The 19,789-nt window shown below is 38.4% G+C and overlaps 2 protein-coding genes across 2 annotated transcripts in view; one reads left to right on the top strand and one right to left on the bottom strand.

Moving 5' to 3' along the window:
• LOC149067939 (uncharacterized) overlaps window positions 1-19,789 on the bottom strand; it is a 176,545-nt gene that overhangs the window by 35,810 nt on the left and 120,946 nt on the right. The window lies entirely within an intron of this gene.
• Window positions 18,985-19,428, top strand: LOC149067942 (uncharacterized). Its single transcript, XM_089252126.1, has one exon. The coding sequence runs from the start codon at window positions 18,985-18,987 to the stop codon at window positions 19,426-19,428; it is 444 nt and encodes a 147-aa protein (XP_089108252.1).

A 19,789-nucleotide genomic window follows, 5' to 3' on the forward strand; every position in this document is an offset into this window, starting at 1 on the left:
CATTCTCCAAGCAGGAGCCCCTGAGAAGTGTACACGGAGCTGGTTGAGAATCCCCCTGCGTTTACAAATAAATAAAAGCAAAAATGGCATATTTGAACGATATTTAACTTACTTGCAACTATCCGCCGCTTTTTAACTTTGCAACACCTCTGGCCCGGGGTTTGCCGGTAAAATTTCCACTCCATCCTCGAAACAAGACGAGAAAAAAAAAATGCTACAGCAAACCACTAATGGTAGTGTGACCATGCGTCCCGTATTTCCCAGGACAGTCCCGGCTTTTTCTGCTTTTTTGGCCGTCCCGACTTTGCCCGTTTTCTACACGAAGCTTACTTGAATTTTTATTTTTTATTGAAGTCAAAGAATGAAATTATTTTCCCACTCATAAACTATATTATGATAATTACAATTATAAATAAGAATATTAATCTCTCGCATTTGTCTTGGTGAACGTTTTATATCGTGGAATTCATTTAAATCCACTGCAATTTGCAGTAATGCTTTATTTCCCGCCATTTTGATTTTTACGGAATTCCTCTAATATTTGGCAACTTTGCTCACTTTTGGCGTCATTTTTGACAATAATTAGCAATGTCCCGTATTTGGAATCCCAATTTCCCGTATTTCTTTAGAGGAAATATGGTCAGCTCCGCTAGAGGTAACCTCGTGAAGCGAAATTTCCCTCAAAAATTAGCCTTTTGACTAGACTGACCATGCGTCCCGTATTTTCTATTTTTTTTGCCGTCCCGACTTCTTGACAGAAGTTTCCCGGGTTTTCCCGTTTCTTTCTCCTTCCTGTTTCTTTTTTATCGAAGTCAAAGATTGAAATTGTTTTTCAACTCATAAATTATATTATGATAATTACAACTTTAAATAAGATTATTAATCTCGCATATTTCTCGTGGAATTCATTTTATTCCACTGCAATTTGCAGTCGTGTTTCATTGCCCTACATATTGGTTTTCCTGTAATTTCAGCAATATGTGGCAACTTTGTTCAGTTTTGGCAACATTTTTGGCGATACTCCGTATTTTTCTCAATTTGGAATCCCAATTTCCAGTATTTCCCTCAAAAAAGTATGATCAGCCTACTTATGACTAAATTTTCCCCACACATTCCTAAAATTGTGCTGCTATCTATCGCTGGAATTATGCAGTCAAGTGTTTTGCACTAGATAAGCATGAGGCAGGTGTTAAAATTGGAGGAAGAGTGATCAACAACCTTAGATATATTCTGATGACACAACCTCTGATGGCAGAATCTGAAGAGGACCTGAAGAACATTATATCAAGAGTAAAAACAAAGTGAAAAGCTTGGACTACCTAAATACGAAAAAAAACAAAAAAACAAAGATAATGACTACAGCAGATATTCACAGTTTTCAACTAGATGGCGAAAATGTTGAGATTGTGGGCAGATTCGATTTCCTAGGATCAAGAATTGTAAAAGAGGGAACTTGCACAGAAGTAGTAAAAAGACGAGTAGTTCTGGGTAAAACAGCCATGACTTTATGCATGGATGTGAGAGCTGGACACTACGGAAAGCAGATAAGAAAATAATTGATTCCTTCGAACTTTGGTGCTAGAGGAGAATGCTGAGAATTCCATGGACAGCTAAAAGGACTAACAAATCGGTTATCGAAGAAGTCAAGGTTGACTATTCTCTAGAAGCAACAGTCATTAAAAAGAAACTTTCTTACTTTGGCCATGTAATGCGCACAGTAGGCTCACTGCAAAAAATGGTAATGCTTGGGAAAATGGAGGGAGGGACAGGCAAACCACGCACCAGATCAACACCTTCTAGAGCTGCTTCAGAAGGTATTGACCAGATGGATGGATGAGGTGTTGCAAAGCACTAGAATGAAGCTAGCGCAACTGAGACATGCTGTGAATGACAGACCAGCTTGGAGAGCCATGATCTATAGAGTCCCCAAGAGTCGAAATCAACTCGATGGTTTCTAATAACAACAAACATGATGCTTTTTGGATCACATGATATTTCCCTTTTTTTGAGGGACATACAAGGTAACTAATGGGGCGACATTATTTTATATTTGTTTTTCTGGGCTTCGTATCTCTACGCGAGCTCAATATTCCGAAAACCAAATATTCAATTTAATTTTTAAAATTATTGATGCGGTGGAAAACCCCACTAAATTTCCGCATTTCTACGCTAAAACAGGCAATTTTAACATTGATTTCTATGGGGATCATCCAGTGTATGTCCCTTAGGAGTGATGTTGTGATGATTATGATGTCTATTCGAAAAGCCTCATTGTTTTGTATTTATGTATATTTTTTCAATAAAAATTCTTTCGTTTGATGAACTCTCAAAATTTCACATATAGACCAATTTTGGCAAGTTTTTCTCATGAATATGAGACATTTTCCACGAATTACCATCACTGCAACAAACTAAATTCAAATCTGATGCCAAACAGAATATCTCACTCTCTTTGCCCATGCTAAACACCAAAAGCAACCTCGTACATCCTTTACTTTGTAGCCCTCGTCGAGCAAAATTTCCCTTTTAATTTGGCTGACCATATTTACTCTAAAAGATACCGTAGAATTAGGGTGACCATTTTCCGGGACAGTCCCGGTATTTCCTGTTTTTTTGGCCGTCCCGATTTTTTGGCAAAAGTGTCCCAGTTTTTCCCGTATTTTACACGAAGCCTACTTGAATTTTTATTCTTCATTGAAGTCAAAGATTGACATTATTTTTCAACTCATAAATTATTATATGGGAACATTAATCTCCCACATTTGCCTTGGTGAACGTTTTTTTTTTTCGTGGAATACATTTTGATCCACTGCAATATGCAGTAATGCATCATTTCCCCACCATTGTGATTTTTCCGTAATTTCAGCAATATTTGGCAACTTTGTTTGATTTTATCGTCATGTTTGGCGATAATTGGCGATGTCCCGTATTTCTCTCGAGGAAATATGGTCAGCCTACGTAGAATGGTCTTTAAAATACGGGGAAATATGTGACATTACCAATTATTGCCAAAAATGACGCGAAAAGTTGCCAACTCGTGGTCGCTAAACTCAGAGAAAAATTGCCAATCGCAGGCATAGGCGGAGATTGACTTCGAAGTCTGGGGGGGCACGATGATGATGATGTCAATTCATCTATACATATATACAGTAGATGAGTCGACTCCACGTTTGACTCTTGGGGTGCCCCCCTCCCCCCACGCCCATGATCGCAGGAAATTAAGCACCCCTTCAAATTGCAGTGAATTTGAAAAAAAAAAAGACAAATGTGTGAGAAGCATATTCTTGTTTGTAGTCGTAATTATCGTAATGTAATTTCTGTGTTGGAAAGATAATTTTAATCGTTGATTTGAAGAATAAAAAGTCAAGTTGGCTTCGTGGAAAATACGTGAAAAACCGGGACAGCCAAAAAAAGCAGAAAAACCAGGCAAGTCCTAGAAATTTGGGACATATGGTCATTGTACTTCAGACTAAATTTTTGAAATGTTCAGGGGATGGTCACAGTAGCCAAAAACCCTGTATCATTATTAAAGTATTGTGTATTGTGCAAAGCTGTTTAAAGAGTAAAGTTGCTTTCGTATTGAATTGAGGCGGCGACTGTATAATCCAAGTCACAGCAACAAAGCCTTGGGAAAACAACAATATTGTTGGTTTTTTTTTCTTCGCAACACGTAGATTAAAATAAGCAAGAAATGACATTAAAAACGATATGCAACGCACGTGGGACCGAACCGCTGTTGTAATGGCGAAGACGAGGGACATTTCTAATTAGAAGCTTCCAAATAACGTACCACTCAAGTATGTTATTCATGTTTCAAGGGGTTGTATAGTTATTAATATACAGAAAGTAACTTTTTATACAGTCCCTGTGTGCCCCAAAACCTAATCAGGAAGTTGTTGCCACAGACATAAGATTAACTAAACCGTGTGCATCCTATTGTCCAGTCCTCCTTTTCGAAGCATGCACCCCCTCCCTTCCCATGAGTAGTTGAATAACAGGAGCATGGTATCTATAACTTGGCATTCTATCTTCGTACTAGGTGACATTCTTTTTAATGAGTGAAGAAAATTTAGATTCGCTTTATACGTGGCTTTATTTGAATCGGAAATAAATTTTATACAAGAGCAATAAGTATACTGTACCTAACTTTCATTGATGAAATTCCTAATCAAAATCATTGCAGTAATTCTTTTTTTGCTGCCGTGGCGGTGAAGTGGTCATGGACTTGCATCACAAGGAACCCCGCCGTTGCTGCAGTGGTGGTCGGCTGAAGTTGGTTTCTCTGTGGTTCCCAGCCTTGAGGTGCTAATGCGATCTCCCCTTTAAAAAGTCTTGCACATGAGAGCTACAAGTGGTTTAAATGTTGAATCATTACTTCACTTCTGAAAAATAGATGGCAGCACTAGAAAAAAATCAGACGTTGATCAGTGTATGCCATTTTAGAGAAGAACATTGCCCTATGAGGTCTCGAAGACTAGGCAGGCTCTTCATAAAACTCTCTTCTGGGGTTTTTCCCAATTAATTCGATGTCACCAATTAAATAAGGGTTCCACACTGGTGATGCATGCTCGAGAATCAGTAGAACAAAAGTGTTGAAGGCACATGTAAGAAAGTATGGATGATTCCGGGATAATCAGAAGGATAAATTTAATTTTTAATTCGATTAAACATACTAAATTATAATATGAGAACCTTGTTTCCGTGACAAGAGATACAGACGTGCATTGGTTCCGGCGTGTCAAGACAACAACTTAATAAACTGTGCAGTCATGGAGTTGTACACTTCGTTCAGAAAAAAAAAAGGAAAAATGTGTGCAATGAGGATAGAAGTACACTCCTGTCCCAAAGCAGAATATTGTTCTGTGACGTACGTTGCAGATTTTGGCTCATTCTGCTTTGGGGCACTCCTGCTTGGTAAAGTTGTATCACTTGTTTCTCCAGTTTCGATTGTTGTGATGGTGTGATGAATTAAACTTGTCTTACCCGGGATCAAACCGATTGTTATAAAATCAATCCAACACAACAACAGCTGAGATGAATTTAACATATGAAATTTATCATCACACGTCGTTGGATACTATCAATCTCACCAAATCCAGTCTATGGAAATTACATTTTCAGCTATATTTCGGATGTCCTCGAACAGAGTCCATTGTATTCCACCTGATTGTCCTTAAATTTGAGGAAGTGGCACTCGTAGACACAGAAATGGTTTTAACAGGAGAACTAATCCATAGCTTGGAGGTGCAGGCTCCCCAAGCGGAGCCGAGATTCGACTACATGATCATCTGAGTACTGGTGTGATCAGGAAATTTAAGTACCATTAGGACCTCATCGTGACAGCTACGGAGAAGGTGCCAAATCAGTGCCGGTCAAGCGATATTTACATATTTTGGAAATCTTTTTTTTTTCTTCACTTTGGAAGGATGATGTGGCAACACAAGTCAGATTCAGGCAAAGCAATTGGGTGGGCATTTCTGGAAGACAGCACGGTATCACAATCAATGACATTGGACAGATACTGGATTTATTGTGATATTATGGTGAGAAAACTCATTAATTATTGAAATTAAAATAATAAAGCACTTATTTTGAATGAGGTGTTCCCTTTCCACCTGCTGCAGGTTCGTGCCGTTACAATGGCACCTGTATATCAGTGACCTGGGTTGGAAGGGCCAGATCGCAAATTTTGTTGGCAATGGTTGCAAGCTGGTTAAGGTCGCCTCCTAACGCAGTAAGGACACTTTGAGTTGAACTCTGCAACTTGGCAAGCCACAGTGATTTCAGACGAGGTTCTCCCACACTATTTCTGGCTAATGAGCACATACGTGTTAACAGCTGTGATGGATGCTCGTCTTCCTGTCCTTGTAACAGCGTGCGAATTTGCGAGGCTTTGCTTTGCGAGTATAGGTCGCCAAGTGTTTTTTTTCTTAATTTGTTGGAAAATTTCAAAATTGGGTATTATTTCAGTATTTAATATCACTGAATTAATTACAGATATATGCAATAATATAGTTGAAAATTATCAGAAATATGAGAATGTTTGTTTTTCCATCAATAACAATAAATTCATTGCCACGTTTTTAAAAATAAAAAAATATCAACTCAATCATATCAGTAATCAAATACTTTTCATATACTGTGAGCAATGCATATTGACCAATTCCAAGAGTAGCAAAATCAGTGATTAATCAATACTTAGCAAATTAAGAAATTTAAATTGCCAATTATTCATAATTGTTGCAAATAGCTCTTGTGATATGTGTGGGGAGTTTGAAATAGAATACCAATATGATTTTAATTCATAGCACCTATATTTTTATAGCTCTGTTGGCAAAAATGTTCTGTAAGGGGGAAGTTTCGAGCAACTTTCATTTTAACTGCTGCGTGTGTGAAAAGTTTAGCGGGAGTGAATGAACACGCCCATCCACTTCGTCTGAAAGAGACGTCATGAAATAAACAAAATAAAAACACAGATGCAAATGATTCATAAAATAAACTCTAGTCTTCGAGTTTTCTTGTTAGCGCATCGATGTATGACCTGTGTGTGTGTAATTTTCATCTACACATAAATTGAAGTGCACATTTATCAGTGGAAAACCCACTCATTGTAAATCGCAACCAAGTTTTTATCCTCCTTAGTGTTGAGAATGTCCTTTCAGCTGCAGCGACGCTTATTGGCAAGGTGGCAAGGACACAAATCAGTGTATGAATACCTGGATAAAGTTCTCGGTCGCACGATATGTCAGGGCATCCAAAGCAGTTGAGGGTAAAGCAGAACCTTTCTCTTTCTCTCTGCGGCACTTTTCCTGCCATAACTGTATTTCACTCCTTAGTGATCTTGCGGCTTGCGCTGCATCATGAGTTCCGAGTAATGAGTGGTATTTTGATGTAATCCTTTCTACGCCAACCTCATCACATGTAGCAGTATGCAGCAGTGCAAACAACATGTATATTTCATTTCCTTTTTTGGGAAAACTAAGATCTTCAACTATATTTTCCAACACAGGAATGAAAGCAGTTCATCTTCAGGATCTGTTGATGTCTCTTTACGTTTGCCCTTTTGTTATGCGAGGGACCTTCAACTCGACCCCAAGTGCTTTGGCTACACCATCAGCCGCACTGAAGAGGCGAGACAATTTGTCTTAGCAATCTCTGTGAAGTACAGAAAGTGTGTCACAGAATATCTTCTGCTTGTTATCTTAAGTCTATATTTGATTTTTTGAAAAAATCTACTTAAAGGTAGAGTATCTCACATGACCTCAGATAAACAGATGACGATGAATCCGCTTTCGCAAACTGCAGGTAAGAGGCATTTGGCCACCGAAACACTTTCAGCATCTTTCCACGATGCAATGCATTCCAAGGCATGAAGTTCGAAGGTGCGTAATACCATCATGTCTTTTGATCCACCAAGTTTCGCAAAGACCTGTGAGTTAATGACCCAAAAATTGTTACAGAATAAATGAACATTTTGAAGATGCTGTGAAAAAAAAAGTTATTCTTCTCATTGATGCAGCAGCGTTTCTCACTGATCGCACTTTTGATACAGCTAAATTCAGAGCATGATTATGTCATGGACAATGAACAGCATTTTTTGCCTTCCCTTTTATTTTGGGCCACAGCACCTAGCGTAACAGACATCATTATAGTTCATCCATCCGTAGACATACCAACACAATGGGTAGGATCCAAACCAAGTTGTGTAATCGTAGAAATTATTATTTTCCCAATGTCTTTGCCACTGATAGTTGGTTTTTCATAGCTTTTTTCACCATTTTTTTCTTCTATCGTCTTCCCCTTCATGCCAATAATCAAATCTTCCATTTTTATAATCTCGAAGATTAAAAAATTTTACAAAATCTTGTATTTGCCCTTTCAATTAACTATTGTTGTGAACTATTTTTTTTAGACTCATGGGCCGCATCTGTTGTTTCGTCAAATAAAATGCTGTAAAATTTAGCATCCTTTATCTCTGTGGCATAATTTTGTTTTTATTTCCTCTCCACAACATCTTATCAGTTCGTTTTGAGTGGTTTTACTCATGAACGTTGCCCTTCAGTAAGCTCGTTCGTCTAACATGTCACCATGATAGTCAAAGAAGAATTGACAACGGGTGGGATGCAGTTCCCTTTATATACCTCCGGACTGAGTGAGATATTTCAAGTATTAATGCACTTATCGCTGTGAATTCCCCATTTTAGATTCTCTCATCTAATGGTTAATTTTTGTATACCTATAGCACAAATTAAAAGTAACTGTATTTTCAACTACACAATATAGATTTGAGGGAATTACATAAAATATTTATGAAGATTATGTAAATAATTCTTCCTTACCTTGAACATTTTGCGATTGACTGTGGGATCCGAATCACTTTTGTTGTCATTCACTGCAATCAATCTTTCTTAAAAGAATTCACTGCAATGTTTTCTATCATTCCCACCGATCTTGGCAAGCTTTTTCCGAACTCTTTTTTCACATTTCGGTAGAGGCTTAGAAGTTGTTTGTTACTTGTCTCAGAAAAAAATTCCTGGTGTTTATATTGAGCTGTCCGAAGCTTACAGGAATTCCTCTCTTGAAACTGGTGTTTATATTGAACAATCAACTCAACTGCTCCCAACCATACATGCAGCATCAGTTTCTATATTTTCAATTTTTTTCACCATCACTCTTTTCCCTTCACTACTGACAGAAACTTCAAACATGTGCTCCCTCTCAAATAGAAATTTGGCACTCGAGTTGTCTACTTCATTGAACATTCTATCAGCATTGAGAAATTCTGTTGCCAAGCGAACATCGCCAGCTGAACTACGGGAGAAGAATACCAAATTTTGTTTAAACTTCTACTAGGGCTTAGACGATCCATCATTTGATCCACTGCACTGTGGATGGGGTCCTAAATAGTTGCTTCACACAAAAAGAATTACCATGGTGCTTAAATGTAATGATGTAACTATTAGGTTGTTGGTGGTCATAACCATGAATGTATGGATTGTTGGCTTTTGCTAACCGTTTGTCAAGGTAACTGATTCCTCCCCGTATGCCCGATTCAATGAAAAGATACATATCAATGTCTGATAAAAGTTTTAATTTCACTATCTTTTTTTGTGTATTAAATGATAAATCTGCTGCTGTAAGAAAATATATGGGATCGATTTCTTAATATTTATGATAATTTTCTAAAACTAGAAAACATCGGCTAACAGTAAAACATCAGTCATTTGAAAATGTTGGACAGCATCCTTTCCTACGTAGTCTGCATGATAGAGAATTTTATTTTTGTTATTTACTAACTAGAGCGTATGAAATCGAACAGTGGGTCCGTATGAAATCGGATATTTCTTGCGTAGAACTCAGTCAAATCCTGTTTTTTTATCATCATATAGACTTTTTACATGTAGCATTCTAAATCGGCAAATACGGAAAATTCGTGCTCGACCATTTTTTCAGTTGATTTGAAAAAAAAGTTCAGAATCGTTTTTGTTTGGCTTGTAGAGTTTTAGAAACTTCCTTTTTAAACAAATTTCTCTATGGCTAAACAACGTTTTCTTTCTTTGGAAGCCGATAAGACGGTTTTTGCAAAAATGGTGAATACCATTTTTTGTGTTCATTAATCAAGTAAAATTATCATATAGCAGTGATTCTCAAAATTAAATAAATCAATTACAATTGCTGCCCTTACTTATATAAATAGGAAAAATCTCACATATTTGCTCATTATAGAGCAAAAACATTTATAGAAAAATTATTTTCAAAATAAGGAATTTTGTCAATTGGCATAGGAAAAAATACATTTGTATTTAAGAGTTTCATATACTTTTTTATGAGAAGAAAAAAGAAACTGCTTCATTTACAGCATTATAGCAAAGCTAAGATCTTCACATTTTATTTTGTAGTTTTTTTTTTGGCAATTTTAGCATCCCCCATTAGTAATATATTTTCCTGTATGTATGTCAATATGTCTGATGGTCTTTATAACCCACCCACTCCCAAACCTTGCAAAGTTCTCGATGGAGTTTATGATTTTGTTATAAGTTGAATCTAATTTTTCATCAATTTCAAAAGATGCCAAACTTTCTGCGAAAAAGCAAAAATAAAAATCTTGTTGTCTTAGTTCATCGCCAATGTATTTTATAAAAGTAAATAATGATAGTGAATTTTTAGAGAATAGAATCATGAAGAGAACGTTGTACATTATTCAGAAAAAGTAAAGGATCGATGATACCATTATATATGCACGTCTTACTTCAACCCTTAAATGTGATGATTTTGCCACACCTAGAGTCAGATGCTATGTCATCAATCTTTTAAATGATAAACAGTATCTGCATCTTTTTTTAAGAGCGGAACTTGGTCATTTGCAATATTAAAATGCTTCAAAAAAGCAATATCACTCATAACATGACAAAAGCACATATACCACGTACCTCTGAATTCTTTTACTTCAATTGAAATTCCCTTTCCCCAAGACACAGCAAAAGGTGTGATCAACTTTTGCTCATCATATGCCAGCATTGGTTGCTTTTTTGAGGTTTTCTTAGGTTCTTCGCTGAAGGCTCTCTTTTTTTACTTGTGGCGATGAGTTTCTCGCTCTCATTATCAGTCGAATTAGCTATAGATTTAGAGTTACGAAAGAAATGTAAGTCTGATTTGAAAAAAAACTACTCTGCTATATTTTTAACCAATTTGGAATAAATGGTATGGTACAGTAATATCGGAGTTAATAATTAATGAAGAGAACGTTGTACATTATTCAGAAAAAGTACAGGATCGATGATACCATTATATATGCACGTCTTACTTCAACCCTTAAATGTGATGATTTTGCCACACCGAGAGTCAAATGCTATGTCATCAATCTTTTAAATGATAAACAGTATCTGCATCTTTTTTTTAAGAGCGGAACTTGGTCATTTGCAATATTAAAATGCTTCAAAAAAGCAATATCACTCATGACAAAAGCACATATACCACGTACCTCTGAATTCTTTTACTTCAATTGAAATTCCCTTTCCCCAAGACACAGCAAAAGGTGTGATCAACTTTTGCTCATCATATGCCAGCAATGGTTGCTCTTTTGAGGTTCTTCGCTTGAGGCTCTCTTTTTTTACTTGTGGCGATGAGTTTCTTGCTCTCTAGCTATAGATTTAGAGTTACGAAAGAAATGTACACTGGTGTAAGAAATTACGAGAATTTGCAGACTAGATCGATTATCTCTAGAACTACTATAGAGATTTTAAAGAAATTTGATATCTACATACATTGATACAATACAAAACAAATAACCATTCAATAATTGTAATACATACTCGTTGGAGTCGGAAGGTATGAAACAGCGGTTGCAGAATAAACAAAAAAAATGGGTTAATAGATGGGTATGATCCCCTCTTACAAATATACAAGTCTCGCAGCGTGATTTCATACTTGAAATAAGGCAGTTTATCATTTCCTGTGGCAGTTGGTCCCACTCGTTGAGCAACGCTGTTTTCATTCCCTGGATGGTTCCCGGAGGGTGGTTGCGAGTTGCAATTGCACTCCTCAGAGCGTCCCAGACATGCTCTATAGGGTTAAGGTCTGGAGATCTGGCTGGCCAATCCATTCGGCGGAAATCGTCGAGCAGAAGAGCTCTATGTGGCCTCGCGTTATCGTCGATTAAAATGAACTCAGGGCCAACTGCACCGGTGAACATAGGACTCCATGACCTCACACCAGTTGGTTTGAATGAGAGTCCATGTTTGAATTTCCAAAAGTTGTATTACCCACTTTATTCATAAAATGCTTAACCAAATCTCAAATCCTGGAAGAACCTTGAAGTAACTTATATTGTCCTGAGGTTTCTTGTTGAGCCATTTCAACAATACGTTGACCCGGGGTTGAAGTCTGAATATTCTTTTCATGTTGATCTTCGGTATTTGACAAGATCTCTTAAACGATCAATAACTTCCACGCGACACTTGTCTTCAGGGGGTTTCATCAATTGTTCTTTTGAATCCATCGAAACCACTCTAATGTATGATTTCGATACATCCAGTAAGCTAGACCAGATTTAGCTGAAGAACTGGAAATTTCCACAGAAGCACATTCTTTATTCTCTACCCCACAGCTGCTCAATGCCAAGTGCTCTGTTTTGAAATTGTTCCAAAGAGTCATTCAACAGTGCAGGTTGACGGTTTAATGTAAGTCTATAAAATAATGCGAGATAGTCTTTTTCAGGTTGTTTTCCTGAAGCTTTTGTTTTATTACCATCTAAAATCGGCAAATTTCTAGTTATATACAGTTTCAAATTTTATAAGAGCCAATTTAAAAACCTGGAACAAAATTTCTACCTTTCTCTTACATCCTCAAATTCGAAATATTATAAAACTGTAGAGACTAAGTCTCTTATTCCACTTATATTATATAAAAAACATAAGCATTTCAATACCTTAGTTGAAATACAATATTGAAAATAATCGTATTTTCTCCAAAAAATTTACCATGAGATTAACCATTTTATTCTCTATCTATTCCCGAAATTTCAGAAAAATTGGGCAATAACTTTCTGAGCTATAACCCAAATTAGTTTTGAATTAAAAACACTAAGAGATATTTCATTAAGTAATCTTGAACTCGTATATATTGTGATTGTCCTGCAAAAATTTCAAGTTTCTATCTTCATTCTAAAACTTGACTTTTTTGGATTGGATTACCAATTTGGTCAAACTGCGCCATAACAATCGATCATGTCAGAAAAATAAAAACTATACATGATAAAAAGCAACGTGAAATGTAAAAACTATAATTTGTCATAAAAACCAATGGCTTTGATGAATTTAAAAATGCGAGATGCATAGCAATGGTCAGATAAAATGTCACGAAGTGAAAGATGACGATGATGTGAACAACTAAAACCATGAGCAATGGTAAGTGGACTTTGACAATGAGGGCACTGCGGTTGACTCTCTCGTAATAACAAATATGACTGTATGATGCGTAACCGGGAAAGCGGAACTTCCTCCTTTCGGTTAGTTCTGCAGCTCGAACGCCAATGGCATGACCTATCAAGCCCACACTTGGCCACTGGCGTTCGAGCTGCAGAACTAATCGAAAGGAGGAAGTTCTGCTTGCCCGGTTACGCATAGCACACAGTCGCATCACACAATCATATCTTTGACAATGAGGGCATTGCGGTTGACTCTCTCGTAATACCGTGATGGATGAGGTGATGCAGTTCATGAAAAATGGCATGAATGAATGGATGAGTGTGAAAAGTGAAGGAACATAGTGCTTGCAATGCGCTGGGAGAGTCTCTATAAATGATGCATCGTCGGTGGCGTTTGCGTCGTATATGACGTACAGTTCTGCCGAATAAATAGAGAATGTGTCGTGAAGTTTGAAAGATGTCTCCTCACAGCAGATGTAGGCACAACCGACATGCCCAGTGTTCTTAGAGCCGTCGGTTTATATGGGGAAGTACCTGTTGTGCCTATAGAATATCTGCCGATATATGACATCTGCTGTGGTGGCTCTGGATTATGATGATAATGATAGAGACACATCTGGCAGAGACTGCTCCTATGGTGCCAGTTGTTGAGCAACTGGAGTCACACGACTGATGTCTAATTCTAGTTCTTCCACAAGTCATACGAAGACCGCAAGATGGAACACATGAAGGGCGAGCAGCAAAAAGTCTATGAAATGAGGGATTGAAAATGACATGAAGTGGATGATCTGGCAAAGACTTCATCTTGATATAATATTTCAAGGAAAGGTGATGGCTCTCCACTGGAGATGTCCGGAAAGCTCCAGAACAAATCCGGAGGGCGAGATGGTGGACTGGGTCAAGCACACTCAGACAGCTCCGAGGTGCCGACCCGTATACAATGGAGCCGTAGTCGAGCGACTTACGGTCAGCTTCCCACGATGTAGAAGAGATGACCTTTAAGAGGTTCATCGTCTTCATGTAACGAGCTCTTAACTGAAATATGAGGTTTGAAAGTAAGATTTTTGTCAAATGTGATGCCCAGGAATTTTGTGTTTTCTACAATAGGTATTAGATTGTTATTTAGAAACAAGTGTAGGTCTCGACGCCGACAAAAGTGCATAGCAACAGTCTTGTCAGCGGAGAATGAAAAGCCGTTATTATGAGCCCACTTGCTGATCTTGTTGAGTGTGGTTTGCAATTGTCTCTCGGCTGTCCTCATATTAACTGATTGGTATGATACCAACAGATCACCACATAAAGTGCGCCAGCAAGAGACAACGGGAGTTGGTTCAACACACCGTTGAGTCTTAAAATAAAAAGCGTTACACTTAAAATACTACCTTGAGGTACACCTTGTTCTTGAATTTGGGGAGTTGATAACGTGCTTCCGATCCGTACCTGGAAGATGCAGCGAGCGAGAAAGTTCTTAATAAAAATAGGCAAGGGTCCATGCAAGCCACAGTTATAGAGGTCGGAAAGAATTCCGTGCCTCCAAGTACGGTCGTAGGCCTTTCATATGTCAAAAAATATGGCTATCATTTGCTCCCTCTTTACAAATGCTTGTCTTATTGATGTCTCAAGGCGTAACAGATTGCATGTTGCGGACCTGAACCGTCTAAAGCCGCTTTGATGTTTTGATAAAATATTGTTAACCTCAAGGAAGTGCGCAAGGCGATAGTTGACCATGCGTTCCTTGAGCTTACATAGACAACTGGTCAAAGCAATAGGTCTGTAACTATTAGGTTGCTGAGGATTTCTGCCAGGCTTCGGGAATGCAAGAACAATGGCTGCTCGCCAGGTGTCAGGAAATGAATGACTGACCCAGATCCGATTCTGGTGAGAGATGCCGAATAATGAATGGCATCGGGCCCTACAGCTGAGTCAGGAATGTCGCCTGATGTTCCATGTCTCCGAGGGTTTCATGAAAGTTTCCTGGAGTGCCACGCAAACAGGATGATATCGATTGATCAAATGCTTGAGATCTTCATAATTGGATCTGAGACCACGAATGTTCCATTGAATTAAGTTGGCCATAAATTAGGTAGAAGTAGACGGTTCAAGGTTATTTAAATTTATTCCGGTCTAGTTTCCGGCGAGTACCACCAGTTTCTGACGGATTATCAAGATCCATGTCACCAATTAGTGATACATTCTGGAGGGTGAGACATTTAATTGCTGTCTGTATCGCTTTTCTTGAATATCCGGTCTTTAACTGTCTTTTTAGATTAATTTCCAGAATTGATCTTGGGTTTAGTACCAGATTTTTTGAATGTTTTAGCCGTTGCTTTTTCCGCTTCTTCGGAGGTAGTGGACTCCCTCCGGAATCCAGCAGAGCAACAGCAGCCACAACAATTGCACGGTTGATTAGATGATAGTTGATGTGTCAGCTATTGGTTCAGTCTGAGTTATTACAGATGCTTTGGTGACAGTCTTATTAGCTGATGATGGATTTGTTACCATATAGGAGTTTGGTTAGAGGTTATGCGACGGCGTCTTTTTCTTCATTGCATTTCGGACATTTCCTGTCATATGCGGGTTGGTCGCCACCACAATTGACGCACTTGAATGGTGAATTAATGTAGTTGTCCTAAATGTGGTCCTTACGTTGGGTGATGAGAATGTGAGAATTGTATTACGGCTCATAATATGTTTGACAGATGTTACGCCTTGAGACGCCAGCTCTTGTGTTAATTAACATGGATGAAGAAGAACTAAGTTATCTGAAATGACACCACGTGAATAATTCAACGTGGGATGGATTTTGACTGTTATTGGAATGTCTCCGAGAGATGCGAGCTTTGGAATGAGTTCGGCTTGTTTGGATGTGTTAGTTTCAATGAGAAAGTCTTCTGAACGAAGAGCCTTCACTGATTTTATGGGTACCTACTGTGCCATAGAGAGTTTTATCTATTAGAAATGGTGATACTTTGGCGAGTTGTTTCTCGGTATCCGAAGAGTGCAGATGAATTTGTAGCAGCAGTTACAGTGGCATGTGTTTGGTTCGAAGCAGTTCTTTGACGTTTTTGTGCATCGTCCGGCAGGCCCGGCCCCTCTACCTGCCCAGTAGTGTAAGCCCTTCAGCCACCGAGGCGACCCCTGGACGGGGCTAATCCAAGCATCCCGTTTCGGCTGAATCCGAGGCCAAAGCTAGCGCATCAAGCTAACCAGGATCCCCATCTCCAGCCTTACGGGTCTTCACGCACGGCAAACAAGCAGGTAGACAGCATCCAAGACAGGGCATACGCTAGAAGCAATGCCCCATCTGGGAGGACCCCTCCCCGCCTAAGCGGGGCCCACAATGAGGGGTATTACATAAAAGACGAGAACAGGACAAAACGAGACGCAAGATGTGTAGCAATAAACATGTAATCGGAGCTATTGTAAGTGAAAGATATGAGCAGAAATAAGCGATGACAATGACGTGTGATAGATTTGGCGTTACCCAGGGTGCACCACGACGAGGCCTATCACATTACACCCCTCTTGACTTGTTAATTATATTTGAAACTGGCATAGTTTAAATAGTTATTAGGAGTGTGTAACTTCAATAAAAGAGACACAATTTGAATTTTTCGAAAAAATATCAGAAAATTTCCAATATAATAGCCTCCTGTTATGTATATCTGTATGGTTCTTGTCCATGTGGAACTGGCTTGGATACACAACTTTGTTCTTATTTTTTTTATTGCACCCCTGAACATTAATTAAGCAGAAGTAAGTCATTAAGGTGGTGTCGCGGTGCAATTTTGGGTGCCCATTACTTTTGTATTCAAATTAAATATATTGATGTAATTGAATGAGGATGCGTCGTAATGATTTTCAAATTAAAGTTACTGCCAGAACATAGTAGATAGATTCCTTAAGAAACTTTGTCTTTATTCACGATAAATAACACTAAACATTGTTTAGTTATTAACCCTCTGACTGCTCAATTTGTGGACCGAAATTGCTTCAAAAATTGTGTTGTTTTTTTTTGCATATTTTAAATCTATATATATTGGAGAATTGAAAAATGAATTTTTTCATCATGAGAAACTAAGTTGCCAGTAAAACCAATTTCAGATGTTATCACCGAAAAAAAAAATTTTTTTAATAAATTTTTATTTGTGAGAAAAAAATACCTTAGAAATGCAGTTTAGTATGACAGGGTTCAAGGCAAAGTCCAACTTCACAGTCTTTGCACCAGATTCTTGTTACTTTGCGAATTTTTTTTCCATTTGCATCTTTTCTTGAACAGCAAACAGCACACTCGGTCTTCCATGACAACCGCTTTTATCTCTATCAGAATACTTTCTTCAACCATTTGCAAACGAAATTACAAAAGCTTTATATTTTATGTTGGGTTTTGCTTTTCATAAAGTACATAGGCATTCCACAACGATTGATCTAAAAACTGCCTGAATATTTTGATATACTTCCCCTGTTGTTTTCAGAGCGTAGGGTAGTAGGACATTTCTTCGTCGCATAAATCGACGCCACCCATTGTATTATTATAAACACAAGTCTTTTTAGATTTGCATGTCACCAAATAAGAGCTTGCATCATGAATAGTACTCATAAGGCAGACACTCTTCTTGTCCTGCCACTTCAGGGCCATAACTTTACCTCTTTGATAAGCAATAATTTCACCCTTGGGAACTTTCTCCTGGTTTTATTCACTGTCCCATAAGTGTCCGTAAGCTGTGGAGACATAATTATTATCAATAGTGACACTGTGGCAACACTTTGTGCGACTTATGACGTCAGCCACCAGGAGTGTATATATAGCTGTGTAATACTCACTCGTCCTTCCCTTTTGCTTGTTCTAATTTTTAGTTTACGCGCACGCAAGTTGCGTGTCGCAAATTTCAGAATGTAATCATGTTGTATTTCAAAAAATAAATATTTAAGTGTCAATGCATCGCCAGGATTTTATTCCGTAGTGCTGAACAAAAAAATAAATTCCAAGCAGCTCGTGACTGCTTAATTTGGTGACCAAGGGCGCGAGTCTAATCCAAGTGATGTATGACGTACTCATCGTTCGAAAGAAATTCATCGTTTCAATAATGGACTGAATTATTGGTGTTGACAGACGAAAAGCTCTGCTCGTCATATTCTTGATTCTGCAGTACGGAGCGTGCGACACCTTTTATTTTTGAGGTATAACATTTTTTTTCACCCGTTTTTCGTATCGCGTTTAGTGGTATTGTGCTTGTGCGGAGGGTCGCGATGAACGAATCAAACGAGACCCCTGTCGAGAAGTGCCGAGTTGGCTCGAGTAGCTTTTAGGCCTCCGACATTTTGGAAAGCCAATCCAGATTTATGGTTTCACCATATCGAGTCACAATTTATTATTTCGGGTATAGTCGCAGATGAAACAAAATATCATTCGGTTATTTCAGCTCTAAGCTCCGATATTCTTTTGCATGTGAGTGACTTGTTGAGATATCCTCCAAGATTAGATTAGATTTTGAATTTTTTGGCGCAAGGACCAATTTGGCCAAACTGCGCCAAAACATGACACAAAAATAAGAAAAATGTGCTTTTGTCGTGTCAAAAAACTAAAACATATAAAAAGGAAAACAAACGTAAAAAAATGACATGAATTGTAAAACTATAATTTGTTATAAAAACCAATGGCTTTGATGAATTTAAAAATGCGCGATGCATCGCTATTGTCATTTAAAATGTCATGATGTGAAAGATGACTCTGACCAAAAGCGGTCGTGAAATGATGACGATGATATGAACAAGTAAAAGCATGAGCAATGGTCAATGGACTTTGACAATGTGGGCACTGTGGCTGACTCTCTCGTAATAAAAGATATGATTGTGTGATGCGACTGTCTCCTATGCGTAACCGGGCAAGCAGAACTTCCTCCTTTCGGTTGGTCCTGCAGCTCGAACGCCAGTGGCCAAGTGTGGGCTTAATGGCATGAAGTTTATTATTGAGAAATCCTCCAAGCACTCAGAAATATGATGCTCTGAAATCTAGAATTATTGGTCAATTTTCAGAATCTGAGACCGCTAGACTTCGCATGTTGTTGCAAGAGTTGGACTTGGGTGACAAAAAACCAAGTCATCTGTTGCGCGAGATGAAGGAGCTTGCTAATTCAAATTTCAAAGATGATGCGATACATGCTCTATGGCTACAGAGACTTCCAGTTTCTGTTCAGCAAATTTTGAGCGTTTCGGCCGACCCGCTTGACAAACTGGCTCTGATGGCTGACAAAATCGTCGAAGTTTCGGCTGTATCCGCAACAATCGCGCACGTTGATGATCAATCCGAGATCGCCTTGTTGCGTCAAGAAATCGCAACGTTGAATGAACGAGTGCGAAATATGATGCGATCGACATCGAGAGACAGGATATCGCGATCCAGAAGCAGGTCTAGAAAATTTGAAACTTGCTGGTATCATTTTCGTTTTGGTAATAAAGCCACTAAATGCCGCAAGCCATGTAACTTCGAGTCGGAAAACTAAATCGTCCAACACTCACGGCGACGGATAATGTTGGACTTGAAGCTAGTCGCCTTTTCGTTTTCGACCAAACTACCGGAAATCGGTACCTGGTCGATACCGGCGCAGCGGTTTCCGTGATTCCGCGTAGTAGAAGTTACAAAAATTTAAAACCCACGAAATTGAAATTGTTTGCTGCGAACGGCTCGCAAATAAAAACTTTTGGCACTCATTTTGAAACTGTCAATTTAGAGTTGAAACGAAAGTTTCCCTTTACGTTCTAGATCTTGTGACATCCGCGATCAATTCTCGGAGCCGATTTTTTGAGTAAATTTGAATTATTAGTAGACATAAGAAATCAACGCCTGATCGATCAAGTAACTTC

This window comes from Pholcus phalangioides, unplaced genomic scaffold, assembly GCF_987345545.1.
Source record: "Pholcus phalangioides strain wild (caught in Gottingen) unplaced genomic scaffold, Ppha-v1.0 ptg000028l_1, whole genome shotgun sequence".
Classification (NCBI taxonomy): Eukaryota; Metazoa; Arthropoda; class Arachnida; order Araneae; family Pholcidae; genus Pholcus; species Pholcus phalangioides.